Genomic DNA, 26,934 nt, shown 5'->3' with positions numbered 1-26,934 from the left:
TAATAAAACAGGCTGCAGTAAAGAAGCCGGCCAAAACCTACCAAAACCAAGGTGGCCAAGTGAGTGACCACTGGTCATCCTCACTGCTACACTCCCACCAGCGTCATGACGGTTTACAAATGCCATGACAACCTCAGGAAGTTACCCTATGCGGCCTAAAAAAGGGATGCATGAATAAGCCGCTCTTTGTTTAGCATATCATCAAAAAATAGTCATAATGGAGAACCAGCAGCCCTCAGGGCTGCACTATGGAGTAGTCATTCTTTCATTCGCTTACCTTCCTAATAAACTTGCTTTCACTTTATTCTGTGGACTTGCCTTGAATTGTTTCTTGCGTGAGATCCAAGAACACTCTCTTGGGGTGTGGATTTGGACACCTTTCCTGTAACATCATTCTGACGACCACTGAAGGGAATATAGTGAGGAAATCCCCAAACCAAAGGCCAACTTGGGGTAAGTGGTGGGGTCCTGTAGCAGTCAGTCATAGATTTCTGCCTTAAAAACCAGGTTCAAATATGAATAAGCAAGGTATAACAGACAAGGAATTTTAACAACTTAGATCTTGCCTCTTAAGTATAAACTGCCAAGTTATTCTCTTCTTCTCCCAAGAGAAAAATCATTGTTAAATTGGAAAAGATTGACACAGAACAACATGTAGAAATTATAATACTTTATTATAAATATTTCCAGAATATAAACTGATTTTGTATCAATATTCTTTGAAACTTTAGAAACTCGATGTAACCTAAGCTTATTATTATTATAATGTATTTCATTTTCCACTTTCCAGCTTAGAAAATACACTGCAAGTTAGATCTAAGAAAGGAGAAAAAAATTGCCATAGAGAAAAACCAATAAACATAAAATACCCAACTCAAAACTGTAACAAACTCAATCTAGAAATAGATTCTGCAAGGTCCATTAATCCTCTTAAAATAAGTAACTTCCCAAGAGAAAATAATTCCACCATCAAAGCAATTTGATTAATAAAAGCAGAGCCACTTTCATTAAAAGAAATTACACTTGAGAAAAACGTAATAACGCTTTTAGAAAATGAGGAAAAATAATTTCTATGTTGGAGAGCAAGCATGCTAAACACTTTCTGTTCGGCCTTTGTTAGAAATTAAAGATCATATTCATAAAAGACAAGTGATATGAACATGGACATCATAAAACCATGCTCTCAACTATATTTTCAATTTAACTTTGGGAGAACCAACTTTGAAAGCTTCAAAATCCAAGAATAGACTGGTCCCAAAGCATTTCCTCCTCTGTCCTTTCTTGGCCTTGTTCCTTTTTCTTTTTCGTATGCTTACGTTCCTCTTTCTTATAGACTACATCTTGGCTTTTTTTCTCCTTCCGATTCTTAAGCTTTTCTGTACTGACATGTATGGTTTCTGTTTCTACCTCTGTTTTCTTTCTTTGGATGCTCTTGTGTTTGTCTAAATCAATTTCCTCACAACTTTTTTTTCTCTTATGCTTGGCCCGCTCCTCCCCTGATTTTTCTCTGCCTTCCTCTGGGTGCCTTTTCCTTTTCTGATGCATCTGTTTGTGACTGGCTTGATGGGTACCGGTACTGTTATCTGAGGAGAAGTGCTTATAAACTCTAGATTCTACACCATGTGAGCCACAAATATATTCTTGCTGATTAAAGTTTAAGGGTACTGGTTTTTCTGAGAAACAGTTCCTGGTGAACTGACAGTAGCTCAAAGAGTCTTGTCTCAATCTGATGTCATGGGCTGGTAACCACTGAGGCAATTGATTTTCCACTGTTTGTGAAATATTGCATGATCTTGGGTAGGTCTGGATGGTTTCAGACGGGAGTCTTTGACTAAACATTCTATACGTGCATCTGGAATCAACCTCTCCTTTGTACCCACAGGTTTCCAAATAGTCTTCTCTCATCTTTCTGAAACAAGTCTTTGGCTCTAAGCCTCTGGCTTTCTGTACTTTAATATAATCTTCAAGTTCATCTTGAAAAGAGTCATATGTCTTCTTTGAATGCTTCATTAGGTTGACAAAATAGGATGCTCTGCAAAGAAGGGAAAAAATTCTTACCAGATTATCTTGTCCTGAGTATTTCCTTTGCTCTTTTTTTAACTTTTTTGTCTGAGATTGAGTCTCGCTCTGTTGCCCAAGCTGGAGTGCAGTAAGGGCACATTTGGGTCACTGCAACCTCCGCCTCCCAGGTTCAAGCATTCTCCTGCTTCAGGCTCCCAAGTAGCTGGGATCACAGGTGCGCGCCACCACACCGAGTTTTTATTATTTTTAGTTGAGACAGGGTTTCACTATGTTGGCCAACCTGCTCGAAAACTCCTGATCTCAAGTAATCCACCCGCCTCAACCTCCCAAAGTGCAGGGATTACAGGCATGAGCCACTGCACCCGAACTCCTTTGCTCCTGAAAAGCTTTGAAAAACAAAGCAGCTCAAACAAATTACAACCTAGTTCAGCATAAAAGTTGAATATCTTGACATTATATGCCAAAACGTAGCATCAAGATGGTCAGATACCTCCCAGGTCATATACCAGTAACTTTACCCTTCTCAGAAGTGGGAGGAACAGGGCAGAAAGGAACTGATACACATGATGCTGTCATAGGGCTAAAATGTGAGACAAGTAGGGATGTATGGATCGGAACCACATATCCATGGTGGGTGGCTTGATATGAATGTAAAAATAATTTCTCAAGTTCTCATGAATTGGTTTCCTGTACATTAGTTTCTAAGAGAAGTAAAAACCACAGATAAAGAATTTGATTTTTAAAATCTTCGGTTTACTCAAGATAAAATAAACATACTCACCTGATCAGAGTACTGTTAAGACTTAACAATAAAAAGATGTTTATAGAACGGTTTGGGAAATGAAAAATTCAGTTATAAGATGAGAACTACTTTTAGGTATCAGGTATGAGGGAAGATGAAGAAATAGAGTTCTGTATCTTCTATGTAGGGCTTGGATTTCATTCCACTACTTCTGATTGGTGAAAAAAGCATTCTAGAATGCCTTTTGGTTTGTTCTCAGAGTACTGAGGAAAAAGGAAAGAAACGGGTAAAAACTGAACAGGGGATAGGACTGATGTCTAGAAAAATTTCAGAAGAAATTTACAGTAGATATATCATTTTTGTTTGCTTGTTTGATTTTTTTTTGGGGGGGGGGCAGCAGGACTGTTCCTGATTCTCTTTCTTTTCCTCACCTCGAATCCTGAATAAATACAAATATAGCAGAAAATGTACTTACTATGAGATTACAATGCCATATATATGTGTGTATATATATTTATATATATACACACATACATATACATACATATATATTTTACATACATACATATATACTCACACATTCTGTCTCTCTCTCTTTCTCTCTCACACACACACACACACACACACACACACACACACACACACATTTTATTTATTTATTTATTTTTTTGAGACGGAGTTTCTCTCGTTACCCAGGCTGGAGTGCAATGGCGCAATCTCGGCTCACCGCAACCTCGGCCTCCCGGGTTCAGGCAATTCTCCTGCCTCAGTCTCCTGAGTAGCTGGGATTACAGGCACGCGCCACCATGCCCAGCTAATTTTTTGTATTTTTAGTAGAGATGGGGTTTTACCATGTTGACCAGGATGGTCTTGATCCCTTGACCTCATGATCTACCCACCTCGGCCTCCCAAAGTGCTGGGATTACAGGCATGAGCCACCACGCCCGGCACACATATATTTTTGAGATGGAGTCTTGCTCTATAACTCAGGCTGGAGTTCAATGGCACGATCTTTTACTGCAACCTCCACCTCCAGGTTCAAGTGATTCTCCTGCCTCAGCCTCCCAAGTAGCTGGGACTACAGGTGTACACCACCAAACTCGCTAACTTTTGTATTTTTAGTAAAGGCAGGGTTTTACCATGTTGGCTAGGCTGGTCTCCAACTCCTGACCTCAGGTGATCCACCTGCCTCAGCCTCCCAAAGTGTCAGGATTACAGGTGTTAGCCACTGTGCCCGGAATGCCAATATATTTTTGGCGATATATTTTATCTCAAAAAATTAGGAGGGAGTATATCCCATGTATAACTGAACATTTCTTCCCTTTAGCAGAAACAAGCCTGGTATAGTCCTCTAGAGTCTGATTAATGATCAGCCAGTTTTTTAAATTTGGAAATTTGAGGTTAAAAAGAAAATGTAAATGAAGCCTAATTTGACAAGTTAGAAAATATAGTTCTGTTCAACTTAAATAGTATAAAAATCCTGACTAATGTAACAAATATTTGCTTAAAGATGGGCAAACTATTTTAACCTATACTTCAGAAAAGAATATACGCAAATGACCAATAAGCACATGGCAAAATGTTTAAAATCATTAATCAGCAAGTAAATGTGAATTAAAACCACAATGAGATACCACTATGCACTTACTAGAATGACTAAATGAAAGACTGATAATACCAGTGCTGATAAAGGATGTGGAACAGCTGGAACTTTCATACATTGCTGATAGGAATGTAAAATGGTACAACCACTTGAAAAACAGTTTGGCAGTTTCTTAAGAAATTAAACATGAGGGGTGGGGTTAAAAAAAAAAGAAGTTAAACATATATTTACCACATGGTGCAGTTATTCTACTTCAAGGTATTTACTTAAAGGAAAAGGAGATACAGTCATGTACTGCATAACAATGTTTTGGTCAACAATGGACTGAATATATGATGGTGGTCCTATAAAATTGGAGCTGAAAAATTCATAGTATGTCATAGCACAATGCATTATTCATGTGTTTGTAGTGATGCTGGTATAAACAAATCTACTATACTGCCATATAAAAGTATAGCATATACTATGTACAGTACATAAGATTTGATAATAACTATATTACTAGTTTATGGTTTATTTACTATATTTTACATTTTATTTTAGAGCATACTTTTTCTCCTTATTAAAAAAAAAAAAAAAAAAAAAGTTAACTGTAAAACAGCCTCAGGTAGGTCAGGAGGTATTCCAGAAGATGCCACCATAGGAGATGATAGCTCCATGCATGTTACTGTCCCTGAAGACTTTCCAGTGGGACAAGATGTGGAGGTGGAAGACAATGATGATCCTGACCCCTGTGCAGGCTTAGGCTAATGTGTGTGGTTGTGTCTTAGCTTTTCATACAAAAATTGAGTAAGTTAAAAAAAAAATACAGCCAGGTGGGGTGGCTCTTGCCTGTGCCTCTAGCACTTTGGGAGGCCGAGGCAGGCGGATCACTTGAGGTCAGGAGTTTGAGACCAGCCTGGCCAACATGGTGAAACCGTGTTTCTAGTAAAAACACAAAAATTAGCCAGGCATGGTGGCACATGCCTGTAATCCCAGCTGCTTGGGAGGCTGAGGCAGGAGAATCGCCTGAACCTGAGAGGTAGAGGTTACAGTGAGCCAAGATTGTGCCACTGCACTCCAGCCTGGGCAGAAGAGTAAGACTCCATCTCAAAAAAATACAAATAAAAACAAAAAAGAAAACATAAAAAAAGAAAAAAAAACTAAGAATAAAATAGGAAAAAGGATAACGATATAAAGAAATTAAAGTACTTTTCTTTTTTTGAGACAGTCTCCCTCTATTGCCAGGCTGGAGTGCAGTGGGATCCCGGCTCACTGCAACTTCCGTTTTCCGGTTTCAAGCAATTCTCCTGCCTCAGCCTCCCGAGTAGCTGGGACTACAGGCAGGCACCACCACAGCTGGCTAATTTTTTTATGTTTTTAGTAGAGACGGGGTTTCACCATGTTGGCCATGTTGGTCTTGATCTCTTGACCTCGTGATCCGCCTGCCTTGGCCTTCCAAAGTGCTGGGATTACAAGCGTGAGCCACCTTACCCGGCCTAGAAATTAAAGTATTTTTGTGTAGCTCGAAAACGTGTTTTAACCTGTTATTACAAAAGAGTAATGAAGTTAAAAAAATTTTTTTTTTAATTTATAAAGTAAAAACACTATAGTAAGCTAGGGTTAATTTACTACTAAAACAATAAAAATATTTAAAAAATAAATTTAGTGGGCTGGGTGTGGTGGCTCATGCCTGTAATCCCAATACTTTGGGAGGCTGAAGTAGACGGATCACCTGAGGTAAGGAGTTGAAGACCAGCCTGGCCAACATGGTGAAACCCCGTCTCTAGTAATAATATAAAAATTAGCTAGGTGTGGTGGTGGGTGCCTGTAATCCCAGCTGCTTCGGAGGCTGAGGAAGAAATGCTTGAACCTGGGAGGCAGAGGTTGCAGTGAGCTGAGATTGTACCACTGCAATGTAGCCTGGGTGACACAGAGATACTCTGTCTCAATATAAATAAATAAATTTGGCCGGGCGCGGTGGCTCAAGCCTGTAATCCCAGCACTTTGGGAGGCCGAGGCGGGTGGATCACGAGGTAAAGAGATCGAGACCATCCTGGTCAACATGGTGAAACCCCGTCTCTACTAAAAATACAAAAAAGTAGCTGGGCATGGTGGCACGTGCCTGTAATCCCAGCTACTCAGGAGGCTGAGGCAGGAGAATTGCCTGAGCCCAGGAGGCGGAGGTTGCGGTGAGCCGAGATGGCGCCATTGCACTCCAGCCTGGGTAACAAGGGCGAAACTCCGTCTCAAAAAAAAATAAAAATAAAAATAAATAAATAAATAAATTTAGTGTAGCCTAAGTGTACAGTACTTACAGTCTACAGCAGCATATAGTAGTATCTTAGGCCTTCTCATTAACTCACCACTCACTGACTCACAGCAACTTGCAGTCCTGAAAGCTCCTCCATTAATGGTAAATGCCCCATACAGGTGTACTATTTTTTAATCTTTCATACTATATTTTTACTCTTTCTTTTCTGTTTAGATAGGTTTAGATACACAAACAGTTACTATTTGTTATAACTGCCTACGGTATTCAGTATGGTAACATGCTGTACAGATTGTAGCCTAGGAGCAATAGGCTATACCATCTGTATCAACTTGTGTAGTAAGTTATATCATCTGGTTTGTGTAAGTACACTTTATGATGTTTGCACAATAACAAAATCACCTAATGACACATTTCTCAGAATGTATCCTAGTCATTAAGTGACACGACTGTGTGTCTATACAAAGACTTGCACATGAATGTTCATAGTAGCTTTATTTGTGATAGCCTCAGAAAGAAAAGAAACTCAAATGTCAATCAACAGATGAATGGATTAAACAGTGGTATAACGATACAATGAAATATTATCAGTGATAAAAAGGAACAAACCAAGTTGATACACATGACATGAGTGAATCTCAAAATAATGAAAATAATTATAATTCTTTTTTACTATACAAAATAGTGATACACTGGGCATAGTGGCTCATGCCTGTAATCCCAGCACTTTGGGAGGCTGAAGTGGCAGAACTGCTTGAGCCCAGTTCAAGATCAACCTGGCTAACACAGCGAGAACCCATTTCTAAAAATAAATAAATCAATAAATAAAAAGTAACAGAAGCTTGACAAAAGAGTACATATGATATGATTCCATTTACATAAAACTCTAGAAAATGCAAAGTATAATAACAGTAGTTGCCTGGGGAGAGGTGGGAAGAAAGCATTCTAAAGCGGCATTTTCTTAGTGGGGTGGTAATGGATACGTTTATTCTCTTAATTGTGGTGATCATTTCATGGCTATGAGGTCAGGAGTTTGAGAACAGCCTGGCCAACACGGTGAAACCCCATCTCCACTAAAAATACAAAGAATTAGCTGGGCATGGTGGCAAACACCTGTAGTCCCAGCTACTAGGGAGGCTGAGGCAGGAGAATCGCCTGAACCCGGGAGGCGGAGGTTGCAGTGAGATGAGATTGAACCATTGCACTCCAGCCTGGGTGACAAAGGAAGACTCTGTCTCAACAACAACAAAAAGAAGTCATTAATAAGATTAAAAAGATGTTGATAATTGTTGAAACTGGATGATGAACACATGAAGGGTCATTATGCAATTTTCTCTATTTTTGAGTATGTTTGAAACTTTGGTAATAAGATTTTACTTCACATCTACTAGGTGGGCTATAGTCAAAAAGGATAATAGTAAGTGTTAGCAAGAAAGTAGAAAAATCAGAAGCTTCATTCATTGTTTGTGGAAATGTAAAATGGTGCATCTACTTTGGAAAATAGCTTAGCAGCAATTTTATCAATTCCACCCAGTAATTCTACCCATATATAGCCAAAAGAATGAAAACCTATGTCCATGCAAGAATTTGTACACAAATGTTCACAGTAGCATTATTCATTACAGCTAAAAAATAGAAATAACCAACCCAATGCCCATCAACTGATAAACAGATAAACAAAATGTGGCATATTCATATAATAAATATTATTCAGCAGTAAAAAGGAAGTGCTGACATATGGTACAACATGAACGAAGCTTGAAGACATCACACTATGTGAATAAAGCCAGCTCCAAAGGACCACAGATGGCACAGAGATGAATAAAGAGGTGAATGGAACCTAACTTACCCTTATCAGGCTGAGAACTTGGTGGAGAAATCTGATCATATTCACCCAGTTTTTCAGCATGAACTTTCAAATAGTGAGACTATACAGTAACTGGTGAGCTAAAAACCATGATTCAGAAATTAAAAATCAATTTTTGTTCAATTCTCCACTCTCATTCATCTGAAATCAAACACAATCTTGTCACAAAGATTAAATAATTTAAAGTTTATAATTACATCAACACAGACTAATCTGAAAATTCCACCCTGTAATCCCGGCACTTTGGGAGGTTGAGGCAGGTGGATCACCTGAGGTCAGGAGTTGGAGCCCTGCCTGGCCAACAAGCTTAAATAATTATAAGCTTGTTTGGCTCAGAGTACACTGAACTAAACTATATTATTGGTGCAGTTAATTAGAAATCAAGTGGCAGGCCGGGCGCAGTGGCTCATGCCTGTAATCCAAGCATTTTGGAAGCCAAGGCAGGCAGATCACCGGAGGTCGGGAGTTCAAGACCAGCCTGACCAACATGATGAAACCCCGTCTTAAAAAAAAAAGAGAAATCAAGCAGCAACAGGAGGCCTAAGGTAAAGACCACCCGAGAGCACAGTAACACCTGGGAACACCTCTGGTGGTTGCAGAGCAGGTAATACTGCTCTGGTCTCACTAATGCCTTCTTAAATTAACATGGAGACTGCATGAAGGCCTTGTAAAGAGGGTTTATGCAAAGACCTCTGAGGAGGGAGGCGACCTCTGCTCACAAGATCGGGGAGGGTCTTTGCAGAAGGGAGCTGGCAAGGAGAAAAGCTATGCAGGGCAGAGATCACGGAACACCTCAGGCTCTGCCACTGTTCTCGGAATATGGAGTGATTTTAATTGCTCTATGTCCTCAATGCTATGCACTGGGTGTGGTGAGACCCTGTAGCTCCTCATCTGATATACTTCTGATGCAGCTGCACTCTGATAACATTGGTGATAAACTCAGAGCACTAGTTTGGTATATCTTAGAAGGGTCTCAAGTGCTCTTCACAGGCTATCTTACTTACTTCTTTATCCTCCCCTTCCATGCCCATAAGATCAATGAGATTATGCATATAATAAAAGTGTTTGGAGCCTAGAGCTGGGGCCAACATGGTTCCTATGCCTGCATTTGTCCCCTAGACCCATGCTGTAAATTTTATTTGTGTCTCTGTCTTTATTTCCTTTTCTCAATCCCTTGTCACCGCCAGGACTAAGGGCACCCACGTACGGGGTTGGGCTGGTTCCCAACATACTTTTCTTGTAGTGATTAAATAAGATGACATATATGAAGTTTACCCACTACATTTAAAAAGTGACATTTGGACATATTCTTTCTATTTTCAACCTACCTCATAATGTAAAATCCTTTGTCATCTGAACTGTAACACTACTCCACAGACATCTTTTATAAAAGGTATCTGTAAAAGTCCAGTCTTTGTTCACTCAATGTGATATCTATCAATAAAAGAGAGGTAAGACAGAAGATTAGTTAAGATAATATTTTCAATCTTCAACTACTATATTTCATATACCATCTCAAATCTTAATTTTCTGAGTGCTTGAAAGGACAGAGTAATACATTTTTGTTCATTAGAATGAAAATTTTAATTTGAAAATATTTAGTGAGACTCTAATATTTAATATGTTAACATATTTTTATTTAGTCTACAAAATACCATTCTGAAGAAAAAGTTACTGGGGCACCAGTACTGAAAGCTAAGAAATCCAGTCATGGCATTTTATGCTTAATGCTAACAGTTAATTTTTTTCTTTCTTTCTTTTTTTTTTTTTAACGCTAACAATTTCAAAAAATGCAGTCTATTTTAAATTAGCCAATGATTCTAGACACATTACCAGTGTCATCTAAGAATCACATGGAGGAATCACAAATCATCTAAACAGGGTCTGGCTCTGTTAACCAGGCTGGAGTGCCAACTCAGCTCACTGCAACCTCCACCCCCTCAAACCCCACCCCCGGCCTCAAGTGATTCTCCTGCTTCAGCTTCCTGAGAAGCTGGGAATACAGGTGCATGCCACCGAGACCCACTGATTTTTGTATTTTTTGTAGAGACAGGGTTTTGCCATGTTTCCCAGGCTGGTCTCAAACTCCTGAGCTCAGGCGATCCACTCGCCTTGGTCTCCCAAAGTTCTGGGATTACGAGGCATGAGCCACTGAGACTGGCCCACAAGTATCTTTACCTATGGTAGGCAACCTTCTTCCATGTTTGGTACAAATACAACCACACAAATTTTACTAAATAGGGTTCAGAAAAGCCCTTCAAAGCTACAGTCATATTCATATATTAGCTTCTACAACTTTTGCTCTAAGTGTTTCTCACTTAATAAATAATCTATGCCAAAATTATTACATTTACACTGGTGTCTATGTTTCAATCTAAAGTTCCTAACAGCTAAAATTTACTTTATAGAAGTTTACCAGTTTATACAGTGGGTGCCAATCATGTAACACCAAAATTGTACTTTTTACGCAGCAGTTTAAATGGATGAGTTAGAATCATATGCAATGCCATGGAAAAATGCCCATGATATATTAAGGGGAAAAACAATACGTAGAACTCTATTAATCAATTGTTCAATCATGAAATCCAATTTTAGTATAAGCAACCCAACATATAAAGCCCCAACTTATATATATGAATTTACTGTAGGAGGAGTTAATGCATTTGGCCTCCAATCTTCCTTTCCTGGGGAAGAGGGAGAAGAAGACAGTGACATCCAGACCTCAAGTAAAGAGCCTAATGATGGCGGGTGTTGAACAATGAGAACACATGGACACAGGGAGGGGAGCATCACACACTGGGGTCTGTTAGGGGTGAATAGGGGAGGGACAGCAGGGGTTGGGGAGGTTGGGGAGGGATAACATGGGGAGAAATGCCAGATATAGGTGATGCGGGGATGGAGGCAGCAAATCACATTGCCACATATGTATCTATACAACAATCCTGAATGATCTGCACATGTACCCCTGAACCTAAAGCACAATTAAAAAAAAAAAAAGAAAGAAATTCATCAAGAAATATAAATATGCTGTCACTTTTAAAGAAAAAAAAAAAGAGCCTAATGATATCTGCTAGGAGGAAAAGATCTTACCCCTAAAATGCCCTTAGCAAGATGTCCCTGGCTAAAGATTACCTGTAGTAAATAAACCCAGAATCTATAAGGCATCTCTCTCTGAAGAATGCCACATAAGCTATACAACTCTCTAGGGTATAATACAGAGATGAGCCACAGTTTAAATATTCCCACTGTGTGAGGCGATCTTGTGAACCTTACTGAGAAACCTTATCTATTTATTCTGGGCCAAAGACAAATGTCCAAAGTGGGAGTATTAGTCTGTTCTCAAACTGTTACAAAGACATACCTAAGACTCGGTAATTTATAAAGGAATAAATTGACTCACAGTTTTACATGGCTGGGGAAGCCTCAGGAAACTTACAGGTGGAAGGTGAAGGGGAAGCAAGGCACCTTCTTTTCAAGGTGGTAGAAAGGAGAAGTGCTGAGTGAAGGGGGAAGAGCCCCTTATAAAACCATCAGATCTCATGAAAACTCACTATCATGAGAGCAGCATGGGGAAAACTGCCCATTACCTTCACCTGGTCGCTCCTTGACATGTGGGGATTATAGGGATTACAATTCATGATGAGATTTGGGTGGAGACACAAAGCCTAATCATATTACTTGGTCTGAGGAGCCATCATTCATGTATTAGATACATTGCTTCATTTGAGTCTCCTGACTGCCTGTATTCTTGAAATAATTAGTAAACCTGATGAGTTTGATTTGACAGTCTGATCTTGTGTGTTAGCTCAGTATCCACAGGAAAAAAATCTGAATAGATATACACTAAACTCAATGGAGTTTGAGAAATGGAAAACTGGGTCAGAAAATGAGCCGGGGCAAACATTTAACATATTGCTCTTTGAACATCCCTATAATTTTTGCAAAAAACATGTATGACTTTATACTTAAAAACTCCATAAACATTTAAGTTACACTGAAGATCTTCAAACTAATCTTAATATTAGTGCCAGTGTATGGATTAAAAAGATTTGCCTAAAAATATTATGTGCTCAAGATAATTATAAATCAGAAACCTTTTAGAAAGGACTTGGAAGAGTATTAAAAATGTATCTCAGGCTGGGCATGATGGCTCATGCCTGTAATCCCAGCACTTTGGGAGGCAGAGGTGGGCGGATCACTTAAGCCCAGAAGTTTGAGACCAGCCTGGCCAACATGGTGAAACCCCATCTCTACTAAAAATACAAAAAATTAGCCAGGTGTGTTGGCACATGCCTGCAATCCCAACTACTCGGGAAGCTGAAGTACGAGAATCTCTTGAATATGGGAGGTGGAAGTCACAGACAGCCAAGATGGAACACTGCATTCCAGCCTGGGCAAGAGAGTGAGATTGTCTTAAAAAAATTAAAAAAAAAATCTCTATTATATATCTCAATTATTTCTGAGTTGTTTTAAAATATAGGACTTAATTACATTTGACTCTAAGGTCAGCAAGGTAAAAAGATTAATACAAAGCATTTTCAGAACTTCTCTTGATTCACAGTTAATGAACAAAAACTGACATGGTGATGCGATGGTGACTTTTTTATTAAAAATCTTGGTTTGGTGTGGTGTTTTGTGCCTGTAGTACCAACACTTTGGGAGGCTGAATTCAGAGCATTGCTTGAGGACAGGAGTTTGAGACCAGCCTGGGCAACACAGTGAGACCTCCGTCTCTACAAAAATAAATCTTTAATAAGAACAGGTAAATACTATCTTTCAGTGACATCCAAATCAGTATACATGGAAAGTTTACTGATGACTAATTATTTAAGCTCAAGATATCTTAAGACAGAACAATGATTTCCTTTCTGGTTTAACTCTTAATATCAACCAGACTTCCCATTTCTAAAAGGTAATGTTGTAAGCTGAGGTAAGAAACTTGGGGTTACCTTTAACTCCTTTGCCAACTAAGATCTCTGTTAAATAGCAAAATATTATCAAGCTCAAAATCTCAGCCATTTTTCTCCCGAGTCATGTCTGTTCTAGCTTTATAATAATTTCAAGGCTACTCTTTCATTTTTCAACTCCTATAACATTATTTAGTTCAAGTTCTCCTTGCTTTTGGACTTTATTAAATTTTATCACTACTTATTGATTTTGTCTTCGAGGTACTCTGTGATGAGTACTGCAGGAAAGCATAGGAAAAAAGAGATGAACTTTATCAAATGCCCACTGTACGCCAAATACATTATTATTTCAGTTTTTTTACTTCTGCAAGTTATTTTTTTTTTTTTTTTTTTTTGGCGGGGGGACGGAGTTTCGCTCTTGTTACCCAGGCTGGAGTGCAATGGCGCAATCTCGGCTCACTGCAACCTCTGCCTCCTGGGTTCAAGCAATTCTCCTGCCTCAGCCTCCTGAGTAGCTGGGATTACAGGCATGTGCCACCATGCCCAGCTAATTTTTTGTATTTTTAGTAGAGACGGGGTTTCACCATGTTGACCAGGATGGTCTCGATCTCTTGACCTCGTGATCCACCCGCCTCAGCCTCCCAAAGTGCTGGGATTACAGGCTTGAGCCACCGTGCCCGGCTTGCAAGTTATTTCTCATAAAGATTAGGATATTGGAATTTAAAGAAATTAAAATATGTTACCACATGTGCTATTTGGTAAAGCCAGATATTATTATTATTATTATTATTATTATTATTATTATTATTTTTGAGACGGAGTTTCGCTCTTGTTACCCAGGCTGGAGTGCAATGGCACCATCTCGGCTCACCGCAACCTCCGCCTCCTGGGTTCAGGCAATTCTCCTGCCTCAGCCTCCTGAGCAGCTGGGATTACAGGCACACGCCACCATGCCCAGCTGATTTTTTGTATTTTTAGTAGAGACGGGGTTTTTTCACCATATCGACCAGGATGGTCTCGAACTCTCGACCTCGTGATCCACCCGCCTCGGCCTCCCAAAGTGCTGGGATTACAGGCTTGAGCCACCGTGCCCGGCCAAAGCCAGATATTATTAAACTTTGGTTTATCTCAACCCTTTCCCTTACATACACTTAACTGTCCACACATTGGGAATAAGTGAACAAGACAATTGTTAATATTGAGGACTTTACAATTTTGTAAAAAATGAGATGCAAAAAACTATGATGCAAAACAAAAATCTGTAAAGTGCTGTAAGACCTAAGAAGATATAATGTGTTCTTGCTGAGGGGTTTGTGGCGAAGAATGGATTTTGAATGGAGCCTTAAAGAGACAGGTAAAATTTAGAGAAAAAAAATGAGTGAAGAGAGGTATTCTGGAGGAGAGGGCATTAGAAAAGGCATTTCTGCTTTAGGTAAAACAAAATATGCATAAAAGTAGTGAAAGATAGTGCTAAAGGTGGAATGATGCTAAATCATAATAGGCCTTATTGGGACATTTGGATTTAATTCCGCAGTCAATAGGGGAAGAAAAAGAGACTCAAAATGGGGATATTGACAGGAAGCTGTTACAGGCAAAAGATTATTGGGCTGCACCAAAAGAGCGGCAGAGCTAACAAAAAGAAAGGGAAAAATATGAGATATTCTAAAGGTGGAATCAAATTTGTGATAGCTGGGAAAAGAGCAGATAGAAGGAAGTGTGGGGGCAGAGACAATTCTAAGGCTTTGATCCTGGGTAAAGTTATCTTTAACAGAGAGATTAAGGAAGAGAAAGAAGAGTTGTTACTGTTGTTGTTATCTCCCAGAAGGAGGAAAGTAGGGAGTGGAATGAATAAGCATTAAGCATTCAAAAAGACAAATGAATTTGATTTTGGAACAAACCTGGATTCTATCAAATTCATAGTTTTACATCTCTCCTTTCCTGTTCCATTCTTCTATGTGTTTAATTCCTGTATGTGAAGCTGGGTTTAAATAACTTGTAGATGTTTTATGTACCTTGAAATTCCTTACAAATTAAAACAATTGGGCCCCTGAACTAACTGAACATGTATCAAACTTCAGTACACATGACGGGTAAAAGGAACTAGATGAAAGAAAGCTTGGTAGTGAACTCTAGGCGTTTGTAGAAATATTTCCTCAGAAAATTTTGACATCACCTCTCTTTTACTCATAGTGATTACTATGTATTCACTAATATAAAGGTTGCAGCCACCATGCCTCGCCTAACTCTTGCACTGTATGAAATGTTTTTCAGATCTCTTATGTTTGATGAATAAATCAACTGAATCTGAATGAAAAATTTAATAAAAATTTTCATGCCTCACATAACCTTTTGTGATATGGTATTTAATAATATGGAATAGGTTTTTTTTTTTTTTTTTGGAGATAGGGTCTCACTGTGTCTCCCAGGCTAGAATGCAGTAGCGTGATCTTGGCTCGTTGTAGCCTCTGCCTCCCAGGCTAAAGCAATCCTCTCACCTCGGCCTTCCAAATAGCTGGGACTACAGGCATACACCACCATGCCCGGCTAATTGTTTGTATTTTTAGTAGAGACGGGGTTTTGCCATGTTGCCCAAACTTGTATCAAACTCCTGAGCTCAAAGAATCTGCCACCTCGGCCTCCCAAAGTGCTGGGATTACAGGTGTGAGCCACCATGCCTGGGTAGCATAATAGGTTTTAAAATATTTATTAAATATCTTTAATCTTTGAGGAAAAAAGTTTTATGAGCAAAATTGGGATATTAATTTGGTTATATTTTAGGTGTCAGTAGCTTCTTTCTTCTTCTCCTCTAAGAAATATATCAAACTAACAACATGGTTCTATACTTTTCAATCTAACTCACTAAGATACATTGAGACATTTGGTATCTCTCCATTATTTGCACCTTGTTTCTCTCAGCAATGTTACTTCATTTTCAGTGTATTTTATTATGTATTTATTTTTTTGAGATGGAGTTTCACTCTTTTTGCCTAGGCTGGGGTGCAGTGGCGTGATCTCGGCTCACTGTAACCTCCACCTACTGGGTTCAAGCGATTCTCCTGCTACAGCCTCCCGAGTAGCTGGGATTACAGGCATGCGCTACCTCGTCTGGCTAATTTTGTATTTTTAGTAGAGACGGGTTTCAACATGTTGGTCAAGCGGGTCTCAAACTCCTGATCTCAAGAGAACTACCTGCCTCGGCCTTCCAAAGTGGTGGGATTACAGGTGTGAGCCACTGCACCCAGCCTCAGTATATTTTAAAAGTTATCTAAAAGTATCTTATTTTTTATGTGAAGGCCTATGAATGCAGTTTTGTTTTTTGATATAACAGTAAATAGTTTTTTTTTTTTTTTTTTGAGACAGAGTCTCGCTCAGCTGCCCAGGCTGGGTAGTGGCACCATCTCAGCTCACTGCAATCACTGTCTCCTGGGTTCAAGCAATTCTCCCGTCTCAGCCTCCTGAGTACTTGGGATTACAAGCACTCACCATCATGCCTGGCTAATTTTTGTATTTTAGTAGAGACAGGGTTTCACCATATTGGCCAGGGTGGTCTTGAACTCATGACTTCAGGTGAACTGCCTGCCTTGGCCTCCCAAAGTGCTAGAATTACAGGTGTGAGCCACCGTGCCCAGCCATTTTTTTTTTTTAATCTCAATTTCTAATAGCTTTTTGTTAGCATTTAGAAATACTATTGATTTTATATATGGAACTTGTATTTTACTCCCCTGCTTAACTCACTTAACTACTCTAGTTGCCTTTTCCTTGATTCTGCAGGGCTTTCTACATAGATGATCATATAATCTGCAAATAAAGACAGTATTATTTCTTAACAATCTGTAAACCTTTCTTCTTGCCTGAATGTACTGGCTAGGCGCTCTAGTACAATACTGAATAGAAGTGATGAGAATGGATATCCTTGTTTCATTCCTGCTCTTAAGGAGTTCTGTAATCTAATACTATTCTAATCTTAGGAAAGACAAGGCAGAGCACAACGCTAAGTTTTGGGAGACTAGGCAACTGATTCTGTTATCTTTGCCCAAACATGCTGTTTGATTCCTTTTTTTCTCCAGAGGTCAAATCCTATTTAAAGTGTTTTCAGAGACTTTAATTGGGGTAATAATGCAACCCAATACCAGTCAACATCATGAATATTCTTTGCTATAATATAATGCTAGTTGTTAACCTTGCTTTTTTAGGAAATGAGATTAGTACCTGACCTACAGTTTGCCATGTTCTAGCTACTTCACATTAATTACAAAAATAACTGTTTCTTATGGCATATTCTCAATGACAAAATACAAATGAAGTAACAAAATCATTAATTGGGAGTATGTTTAGTATCAAATTTATATTTTTACTTAAAGTTAAGCCTTTGAATGACAATAATCCTAAGTACTCTACGGCTAGCTAGCTCAGGAATCATGCTTGTGAAGTTAGTTTTATATGGATCCAAAGCAGATATCCTACATCAAATGCCTTCAAATGTGCACCATTCCTTCTAATGGGTTAGGTAATGTGAATGGGTTTGTAAGAAGGGGGAAGTGTAACAATGCTCATGTCCTTGGGAAGCTGAAGTAGGTGGACTGTCTGAATTCAGAGTTCCAGACCAGCATAGGGAATACCGCGAAACCCTGTCTCTACTAAAATTACCAAAAAAACCCAAAAAACAAAAAACAAACTAGCTGGGCATGGTGGCATGAGCCTGTAGTCCCACCTACTTGGGAGACTGAGATGGGAGAATCACCTGAGTCTGGGGAAGTCAAGGCTGCAGTAAGCTAAAATTGTGGCTCTGCACTCCAGCTTGGGCTATCTGAGTGAGAACCTGTCTCAAAAAAAAGCAAAAACAAACAAAAAATGAGATCAATGCTTATGTCCTAACATATATATAGAGAATATAGTAGGAAGAATTCTTGGTCATTTTAACATGCTTAGTCAATATTTTCACTTATTGACACCTAATAAAGGCAACAAATCTGAAACTAACAAATAATCATTAATGTTTCTCCATACTCCTCTCTAATCATTCTTCCCAGCTGCCAACATCAGATTTACAGTAACATAATGTGCTCTGGTGTGCTTGTAGCAAACATGTCATGTGCAGAGCACATATTTATGCAAAACAATTAACTACTCCTGATATCTTAGGAGTCTAATCCCTATTTAAAACTCCATTTTCTCCAATTACTCCTTTTCTCCCTAATTTCATTAATAAATACTACTACTGACCCTACCGACCCCTTTATTTATTACTATTTTTTTGAGACAGAGTTTCACTTTTATTGCCCAGGCTGGAGTGCAATGGTGAGATCTCAGCTCACTGCATCCTCTGCCTCCCAGGTTCAACCACTTCCCCTGCCTCAGACTTCCAAGTACCTGGGATTACAGGCCCGTGCCACCAGACCCAGCTAATTGTTTTTTTTTTTTTTTTGTATTTTTAGTAAAGATGGGGCTTCACCGTGTTGGCCAGACTGGTCTTGACCTTAAGAGATCTGCCCATCTTGCCTCCCAAAGTGCTGGTATTATAGGCGTGAGCCACTGTGCCCGACCACTACTGAGCCCTTTAAAAGGGCTGGCCTAATTCTTCTGTATACCCTTAGTACCAGGTATAGTATGTGGCACCTAACAGGAGCTCAAAAATGTTTTCTGAATAAACTTAAATTATTAGCTAGATTTTCTTACGTTGTTTGACTTGAGTCTCTGTTTAATATCATAGAAACAAAGGAAAATATTTTTAGGCAATTGCTGTGTAAACGAGTTAATTATTCAATAAGTAGCCAGAAATGTCCTTCACTCCAAAACTGAGTCAATTTTTTTTTTCTTTTTTTTCTTAAAAGCAGGTAGATTACTTGGTATATTCTCTCGAGTTTTTGTAAAAAAAAAAAAAAAAAAAAAAGAAAGAAAGAAAAAAAGAAAAGCAGGTAAAGCTGGGCACAATGGCTCAAACCTGTAATCCCAGCACTTTGGGAGGCTGAGGTGGGTGGATCATTTGAGGTCAGGAGTCCAAGACCAGCCTGGTCAACATGGTGAAACCCCGTCTCTAATAAAAACACAAAAATCAGCCAGGCCTGGTGGTACATGCCTGTAATTCCAGCTACTTGGGAGGCAGAGGTAAGAGAATTACTTGAACCAGAGAGGCAGAGGTTGCAGTGAGCTGAGATTGTACCACTGCACTCCAGCCTGAACAACAGAGACTCCAACTCAAAAAATAAATAAAAAACAGGTAACCAAGAATTTTTGTTTGTTGCAGTTTTGTTTTTACTATGGTTACTCAGGAATATCATTATTTAGTGAAACTTGTTTTAACTGTCAAAAATATTTGAGAAACTTCACTGAATAAATTACAAAGTGTCCTGGAAAATCTTGACACCACAATGATAAATTCTAAGTATGTGTAGTTCTTTTCATTTAACTATGGAAACATGGTGCTTCTTTGGGTTTTTGTGGTTAATTTTTCCATTTCCTATTTGTAACCTTATACCTTCTATATCTTCTTTACCTGTCAATTTATTTTTATTTTTGAGACAGGGTCTTGTTCTGTTGCCTGGTCTAAGGCATAGTGGTGTGATCACAACTCACCATAACTTCGAACTCCTGGGCTCAAGCAGTCCTCCTACCACAGGCTCCCAAGTAGCTGGGACTATAAGCATGCACTGCTATGCGTGGCTAATTAAAACAATTTTTTTTGTAGACAGGGCCTATTTTGCCCAAACTGGTTTCAAATTCCTGGGCTCAAGCAATCCTCTGGCCTTGACCTCTCAAAGTGATAGGATGACAGGCATCAACCACAATGCCCAACCTTTGCCAATTTTTAATCTTTACTGACATTTGCTCATTATCAAGATCAATACAGAGGAGTTCCTCAGAAACTATAGGTATAGGTGAAAATGGATTATTAGATGTTCTTCAAATCAGTTTTAATGGTCCTATCAGAATTTTGAAAGTGAGGGTAGAATTTCAGTAACTGGAAACATAATTCTTTGATACCTTTGGAGGAATCTGCTAACAAAGTCTTTAAAAAAATTCTAGCTAAGTGCCAAGCAAACTTTTTTCCATCTTGGCAATTATTTAAAACTTTTATAAATACCTAAAATAAAAATACATTGAGTCCTAGTAGTGTTTCAGGTAGTGTGACATATCAAATATTTGCCAATTGTAAAGTGGCAGTAACTGAAACTTTAATGAAGGCTATTTACCATAAGTGACAATAGGTAATTTTTTAGGTAACAATTATATTCTGTTTTTCAAATTCTAGTGAATAGTCTCAACCTTAACAGAGATTACTCTGAATGTTGCCTGAGATTACTCTTTGAATGTCAGCCATTATAGGCCAAAGTTTCATATGCTTTATGAATTACTATTTTAGTACCCAGCCATGTCAAGCCATGGAAAGAACATCAATGCAGATGTGTTAAATCAGTCCATAATTTTAAAGCTGTAAAAGACCTGAGTTTGGTTAGTGCAGGGTTCTTCAAACATGACATTACTGGCATTGAGTAGGATAATCCATTGTGTGAGTGTGGGAACTGTCTTGTGCATTTTAAGATGTTTGTGGCCTATACCAAGTAGATGCTGGTAGTACCTACATTTGCTCACCATGTTCCTTGTGGGTTTAGATGATAATCCCAAATGCTGAAATCCCAAAAGACTAAAATCCCAATTGCAGAATAGTTGCATCATGTTAGGCCAGCTTTCACAGACTATCTCTGTGCAACTGCCCATAATCTACTCCTGTAATATATTTTCTCACTTGCCAATTTTTTTTTCCACTATTTTGTCAGATTAAAAAAATAATAATTTACTATGCTATGTATTTCACCTTTGTATCATTTCCAATACTGGAAGTGTAAACTGCAGACTTTTAGCATTCTAATTTGTCTTATGCATTTTTTGTAAATTTGACTTCATGAAAGTACATTATCAGAACACTGACTTCTTTTGCCTATCTGCATTTTTGAAAGTAAAAATTTCTTGAGGTTTCAGCTCTTTGGGCAACTGCGTAAGTGAATAGTGACCCTTTGTAGTTTTTGATCTATCTCATCAAAAGACTTAGGTTGTTTGTCACAGTTTCAGATGGCCAGTCACAAAGCTGGGTGCACACAACTACCAACCATAGTGATATGCTTTTATACATTTCCCTTTTTGACCTAGTTCTTTATAAACACAGCTCATCTGCTCATAACTGTTATATGCATGTGACTGTCAGCATATTTGAAGGTTTATTTGCAAAAATGTTACTATTGCCTTTTATTCTGTAAAATAACCTATGAAGTGTTGTCATGTTTTTGTTTCTTAAATTCCCCTTTAAAAATCTAAATAAACATATTTTAAATTAAAAAAAAAAAAAAAAACTTTTCCCAGATCTATTGTTTTCAAGATTTTGGTCTTCTGTGATTGTGATTTTGGGGATTTGAGACTTTAGGAATTTCAACAAAAAATTTGGGATTGTGTCTTTTGCAATTATGATTGGCTCTTGTCCCTCTCTGCTCAGTGATGACAACCTAAAATATCTCCACATTGTTAGAGATCTTCTGAGAGGTACAATCATCCCTACTTGAGAGTCACTGGGCTAGTCCAATTCCTCCACCCACAGATGACAAAACTCAAATCCAGAAAGTCTGAGACTTACTCAGGGTCATTTAGCTACAGGAGAAACTAGCACTAGAACCTATAACTAGTCAGACTCCTATTCCATTTTACCACCTTGAAGTGGAATACAAAGGTTACTGCTAGTATTGTGTGAACTGACATCTTTTACAGTCTTTTGCACACATTTGAAGTCACTGCAAAATCAAAAACAAAAACAAATGCTGAATCTGACAAAAAGCTTTTTCCATGAGAAGCTGTTTCCAAATCTTACTGTGGTCTGGTCATGGGAGCCAAACTGAATTGCAGTCCTTAAACTGTGCAGGCTTATTTATCAGTGAGAGGCAGGAAACTTGTTGTAAAAGCAAAATATAATCTAGGAGATTTTATATTTTAAAATCTCAAAAAATGATACTACATCCAGGCTGACTGAAGACACTAAATCTAGTCTTCCAAAATCGCCTTCATAAGAGAATTTAATAGAACATCATTTGGTTGCAATGACTAATTCCCATTTTTAGTGAATAGAAAAAGTGCTTACAAAAATGTTTTAAGAAATTTGCAGTATTTTACTCTTCTGCCAGTTCTCCAAAGTCAACTGACACAAAGCCAACTGTGTAAAATATTATGGGATAACACACAAAATACGACATCATGAAAAAGGATAAAGAAGAAATTAATATTTTTATGGGGTTATTATAGTGATAGGTGTTTCTTCTGGGAAAAGGAAACTAAATTATTCTACAGTATTCTGGCTCCCATCATCTTTCACTCTGAAGACAAAAAGCAACATAAGGCACAGCAAATACTTTTTTTTTTTTTTTTTTTTTTTTTTTTAAGATGGGGTTTCTCCATGTTGGCCAGGCCAGTCTCAAACTCCTGACCTCAGGTGATCCGCCCACCTCGGCCTCCCAAAGTGCTGGGATTACAGGCGTGAGCCACTGCGCCCGGCCAAGGCACAGCAAATACTAAAAATTTTGATATTGAACATGGCTGAATGTTTAGGTCTTCTGCAGTGGAATCAAGCAATATCAACTAAAATCATTCCCAAAATTGCTTTAAGCCTTATCTCATAGTTTGCAACCAGAAGGCTCTTTGTAGACATATAGAACTATTACAGCAGGAACTCAACCATCTTAGATTAAGATGATTAATAGCCTTTTCTGTTAGGGAATATGTGCTGGAGAACTACAAAACTCTCCACACCCCTGGAGAATTGACTAAAATTTAACATGGCCTCTAAGCCTAAGGCCAGATCAAGCCCACTTTTGAGTTCCTGTTGGAAAAGCCAGGCTGTCAAAAAAAATGGTAGTGTTTGTTCTAGCCAACACCTAGTAACAGCTCCCTGACTTCCCTTTTAAAAAGCATTTACTAAAAAGGGCTCACAACCGCGAATACTCCTCTGTTCCTTTGAGGTGTCTGTACCTGTTATAACTCAGGAGTGTCGTCAAGGACCTGGAAGCCATTGCTCTGAAATGTAACCAGGAAGGATGGGGCCTGACTCCCAGTCTCTGCGGGAGGACAGTATTTTATCTTAGATAATGTCCAGATAGGAGACACAGCTGGCCTACTTGCATTTATACACTGACCAGCCCTTTGTAATTTTTCACCTCCCTGACTCTACTTGAGCCCTCTCTTCCCCCTCCCTACGCTCTCCTTCTCCCTTTAACTCGGAGTCACCTCTGTGAAAATCGGAATGGCCCTCACTCTTTCCCCCACACTGTCACTAGTTTCGGAATAAAATCCTTTTTCAACGCTTTCATGTCCAGCTTTGTATATCTCTAACATGGGTAGGTACATATTAAAACTCGGCTGGGCGCGGTGGCTCTCGCCCGTAGTCCCAGCTACTCCGGAGGCTGAGGCAGACGGATCGCTCGAACCCAGGAGTTGGAGGCTGCAGTGAGCTATGATCGCGTCACTTCACTTCAGCCGGGGCACAGCGAGATCCCTGTCTCTAAATTAGAGGATTAAACACATACGCACACAGACACACACAGAGCGAGATCCCCGTCTCTAAATTAGAGGAACACACACACACACACACACACACACACACACACCCCCCGTGAATCAAGATGGACCTCTGAATCTTAGGAGCTTGTCTTACAGGGTCATATCCTCAAAAGCCTAGGCAACTATTCAAGGTGATCCCCTCAGATCTCAGCCCCTCTTCTCTTCCCCCAGGGGCCCCGCCACGTCCTGCTCTCCCCGGGGCCGAACTCCACCTCTCCCTACGTGTCCTACGTCGAAGCCTCTGCTTTCCAGGATGTTGAACTTCCACGGAGGCTTACTCTTGTCCACGTCCTGGGCTTTTGGGCTTTTTTCTCCGTATCCCTCGCCCCTCAATGGCTGAGTTTCCTCCTCAACCCGCCTTTCCTTCCCCTGACGCTCCAGGTCTCGATTTCAGCCTAGCCGCCCCTCGTTTCCCACTCCAACCTCGGCTTCCTCCGCAAGCCGAGCGCCCCTTCCCTCCGCACGCCACTCGGAAGCCTTGGCGCCCCGTTCCGGGTGCGGCGACCGGTGAGGGGTGCGCGGGACTCCGGCCACGCCCTGGTCGGCCATTTCGCACACCCGGGGCGCACCCGGCAGGCTGGGCGCGCGGGCCTGTCCTGTGGCGCAAGAGTTGAGGGGCTGAAGACCGGGCCGCCCCCGCCGCCGGGGCGGGAACTCACCTTCTCTGAGGCAGGGGCGGGCGTCTACAACTACTGTCCCCCGCCCCGCCAACGCCGCCGGCCAGGGGATAAGCCGCGGTGGAGGTGGCGGAGAGGCAGGAACAACCGCTGCCGCCGCCGCCGCCTCCGCCGCAGAGCAGGCGGGATGGGAGGAGGAGGCGGAGACCCGGCTTCCTGAGGGGAAGTCGCGGCCACTACCGGCGGATGACTGGACAGCGCATTCGCCATGGCGGCGAGGCGCGCTACTGCGCTTGCGCGGCCGGCTCCCAGGAGGCCCCTTGAGCCCCGTCTTGCCGCTGGCTCCGCCCCTTGCCCGGCAGTTCCTGGCACTGTGGTCTCGCTGGCGCGGCTGTTTTTGGTCCTATCCCTCTGCCCTCCTTTTGAGGGGCAGGAAAAGTTCGTAGGGCCGCTCACCTTGGGAGAATGAATATAAAGCCAACTGATTAAAAAAAAAAAAGTCTGGAAATTTGCGTTTCATCCCCAAAGTATCTCAAAAATACATCATCTGTTGCCTTATCAACGCCCAAATATAGGTTCGTATACCAAAAGCACAGTAAGCCAAACACCGACACATTCAGTGCTTAGGAGCGGGGGAAGGTTTATTGCATTTGGCCAAAGCGAGAGGGTGAGAGAGGCAGTCTTTCAAATACCGACATGCCTTTGAACGGAACGGGGGGCTTTTATGAGTAGGGTAAGAATACAGGGGGTGGGATCCCATGATCAAAGCTGTTTCCTCCCTGGGACTCCAGATCTCATTTGTCCCAGTCAGACTTCTGGACCATCAAGAAGGTCTGCGTGACCTAAGGGTCATCGTTGTTTTGTTTTGTTTGTGATAGGGTCTCGCACTGCCGCCCAGGCTGGAGTGCAGTGGCGCGGTCACCGCTCATTGCAGCTTCAACCCCCGGGCTCAAGCGATCCTCCCACCTCTGCCTGCCAAGTAGCTGGGACCACAGGCACGCACACACGACCGCCTGGCTGACTTTTGCTTCTTTTTTATAGAGATTGGGCAGGGAGTGGGGGTGTCTCACTATGTTACAGCCCAGGCTGGTCTCGAACTTATGGGCTCAAGTGATCCACTAGCCTCGGCCTCCCAAAGTGCTGGGATTACAGGCGTGAGCCACCGTGCCCGGTTCATTGTTCTTTAAAACAAAAACAAGTTAATCAATCTTGCCTGCAGTTCCGGGGTTAGGCTCTGAAGTTAATAAATTACTAGAAATGACTACATGCAAGCAAGCATGCATGGAGGAAGAAAAGGACAAAGAAAAGGAAAATAACTAAAACAAAACATCTTATGATCTTTACAATAAAGCCTTGGTTATAATCTTTCTTTCCTTTGTTATGCTCTAAATACACAGCAGATTAAGCACAGTCCTTGGTCATGATACATTGTCATCGTTGGTCCATAAATGACCTTTTTCTCTCTCCATCTTACTCTTTCAGTATATACATCTGTAATATATATTATACATACAAGTATGTATGTATGTATGTATGTATATATATGTATGTATCTTATCATCTCATCCTCTGTTTCCCAGAGAAATCACTACCCTGGTTTGTATTGGTCATTTCCTTTCCCTGTGTATTATCACACACAGGCATGGCTAAAACACATTTAGATTGTTTTTTTTTTGTGTGTGTGTGACGGAGTTTCGCTCTTGTTACCCAGGCTGGAGTGCAATGGTGCGATCTCGGCTCACCACAACCTCCGCCTCCGCCTCCTAGGTTCAGGCAATTCTCCTGCCACAGCCTCCTGAGTAGCTGGGATTATAGGCACGCGCCACCATGCCCAGCTAATTTTTTGTATTTTTAGTAGAGACGGGGTTTCACCATGTTGACCAGGATGGTCTCGATCTCTTGACCTCGTGATCCACCGACCTCGGCCTCCCAAAGTGCTGGGATTACAGGCTTGAGCCACCGCACCCGGCTTAGATTGTTTTTAAACTTTCTAAGATTTACACCTTTATGCAGTATGCTGGGACTTGTTTCACTTAATATTTTGAATATCGTCTAAGCTGTGGAAGACAGCTTAATTTGTTCATTTCACTGCTAAACATGACTCTACTGATTTTCTTGTTGATGGACATGTCTCCTGGTATACTGAGCAAGAGTTTCTTTTGGGTAGTCTCTACTTTCCTGTCACATTGCTGTTGCCTTATTTCAGAGTCTCATCATCTCTTGCTAGAAACATGCTAAGATCTCCCTCTGACTTCAAATGCTCCAGTCTACTCTCCATATTGCTGCCAAAGGGTTTAGTTCTATCTAAAAGTCATTACTGGTTCCACATTGT

The 26,934-nt window shown here is 40.3% G+C and overlaps 1 protein-coding gene across 3 annotated transcripts; it reads right to left on the bottom strand.

Moving 5' to 3' along the window:
- Positions 1-657: 657 nt before the first annotated feature.
- On the bottom strand, positions 658-24,879 carry KRCC1 (lysine rich coiled-coil 1). 3 transcript variants are annotated; one of them, XM_003942518.4, is made up of 4 exons: positions 24,645-24,878; positions 9,814-9,919; positions 8,468-8,626; positions 658-2,032 (listed from the first exon to the last, which is right to left on the bottom strand). In XM_003942518.4, exon 4 carries the CDS (start codon positions 2,008-2,010, stop codon positions 1,231-1,233), a length of 780 nt encoding a protein of 259 aa, XP_003942567.1. In that variant the 5' UTR covers positions 2,011-2,032; positions 8,468-8,626; positions 9,814-9,919; positions 24,645-24,878; the 3' UTR covers positions 658-1,230. The 3 variants fall into 3 exon arrangements, with proteins under 3 accessions (XP_003942567.1, XP_003942568.1, XP_039318167.1); XM_003942519.4 differs by having other exon boundaries at positions 8,468-8,565; XM_039462233.2 differs by lacking the exon at positions 8,468-8,626 and having other exon boundaries at positions 24,645-24,879.
- Positions 24,880-26,934: the final 2,055 nt, after the last annotated feature.

This window comes from Saimiri boliviensis, chromosome 1 (assembly GCF_048565385.1).
Source record: "Saimiri boliviensis isolate mSaiBol1 chromosome 1, mSaiBol1.pri, whole genome shotgun sequence".
NCBI lineage: Eukaryota > Metazoa > Chordata > Mammalia > Primates > Cebidae > Saimiri > Saimiri boliviensis.
The sequence above is the reverse complement of the archived record's forward strand: the minus strand, read 5'-3'. Positions and strand labels throughout refer to the sequence as shown.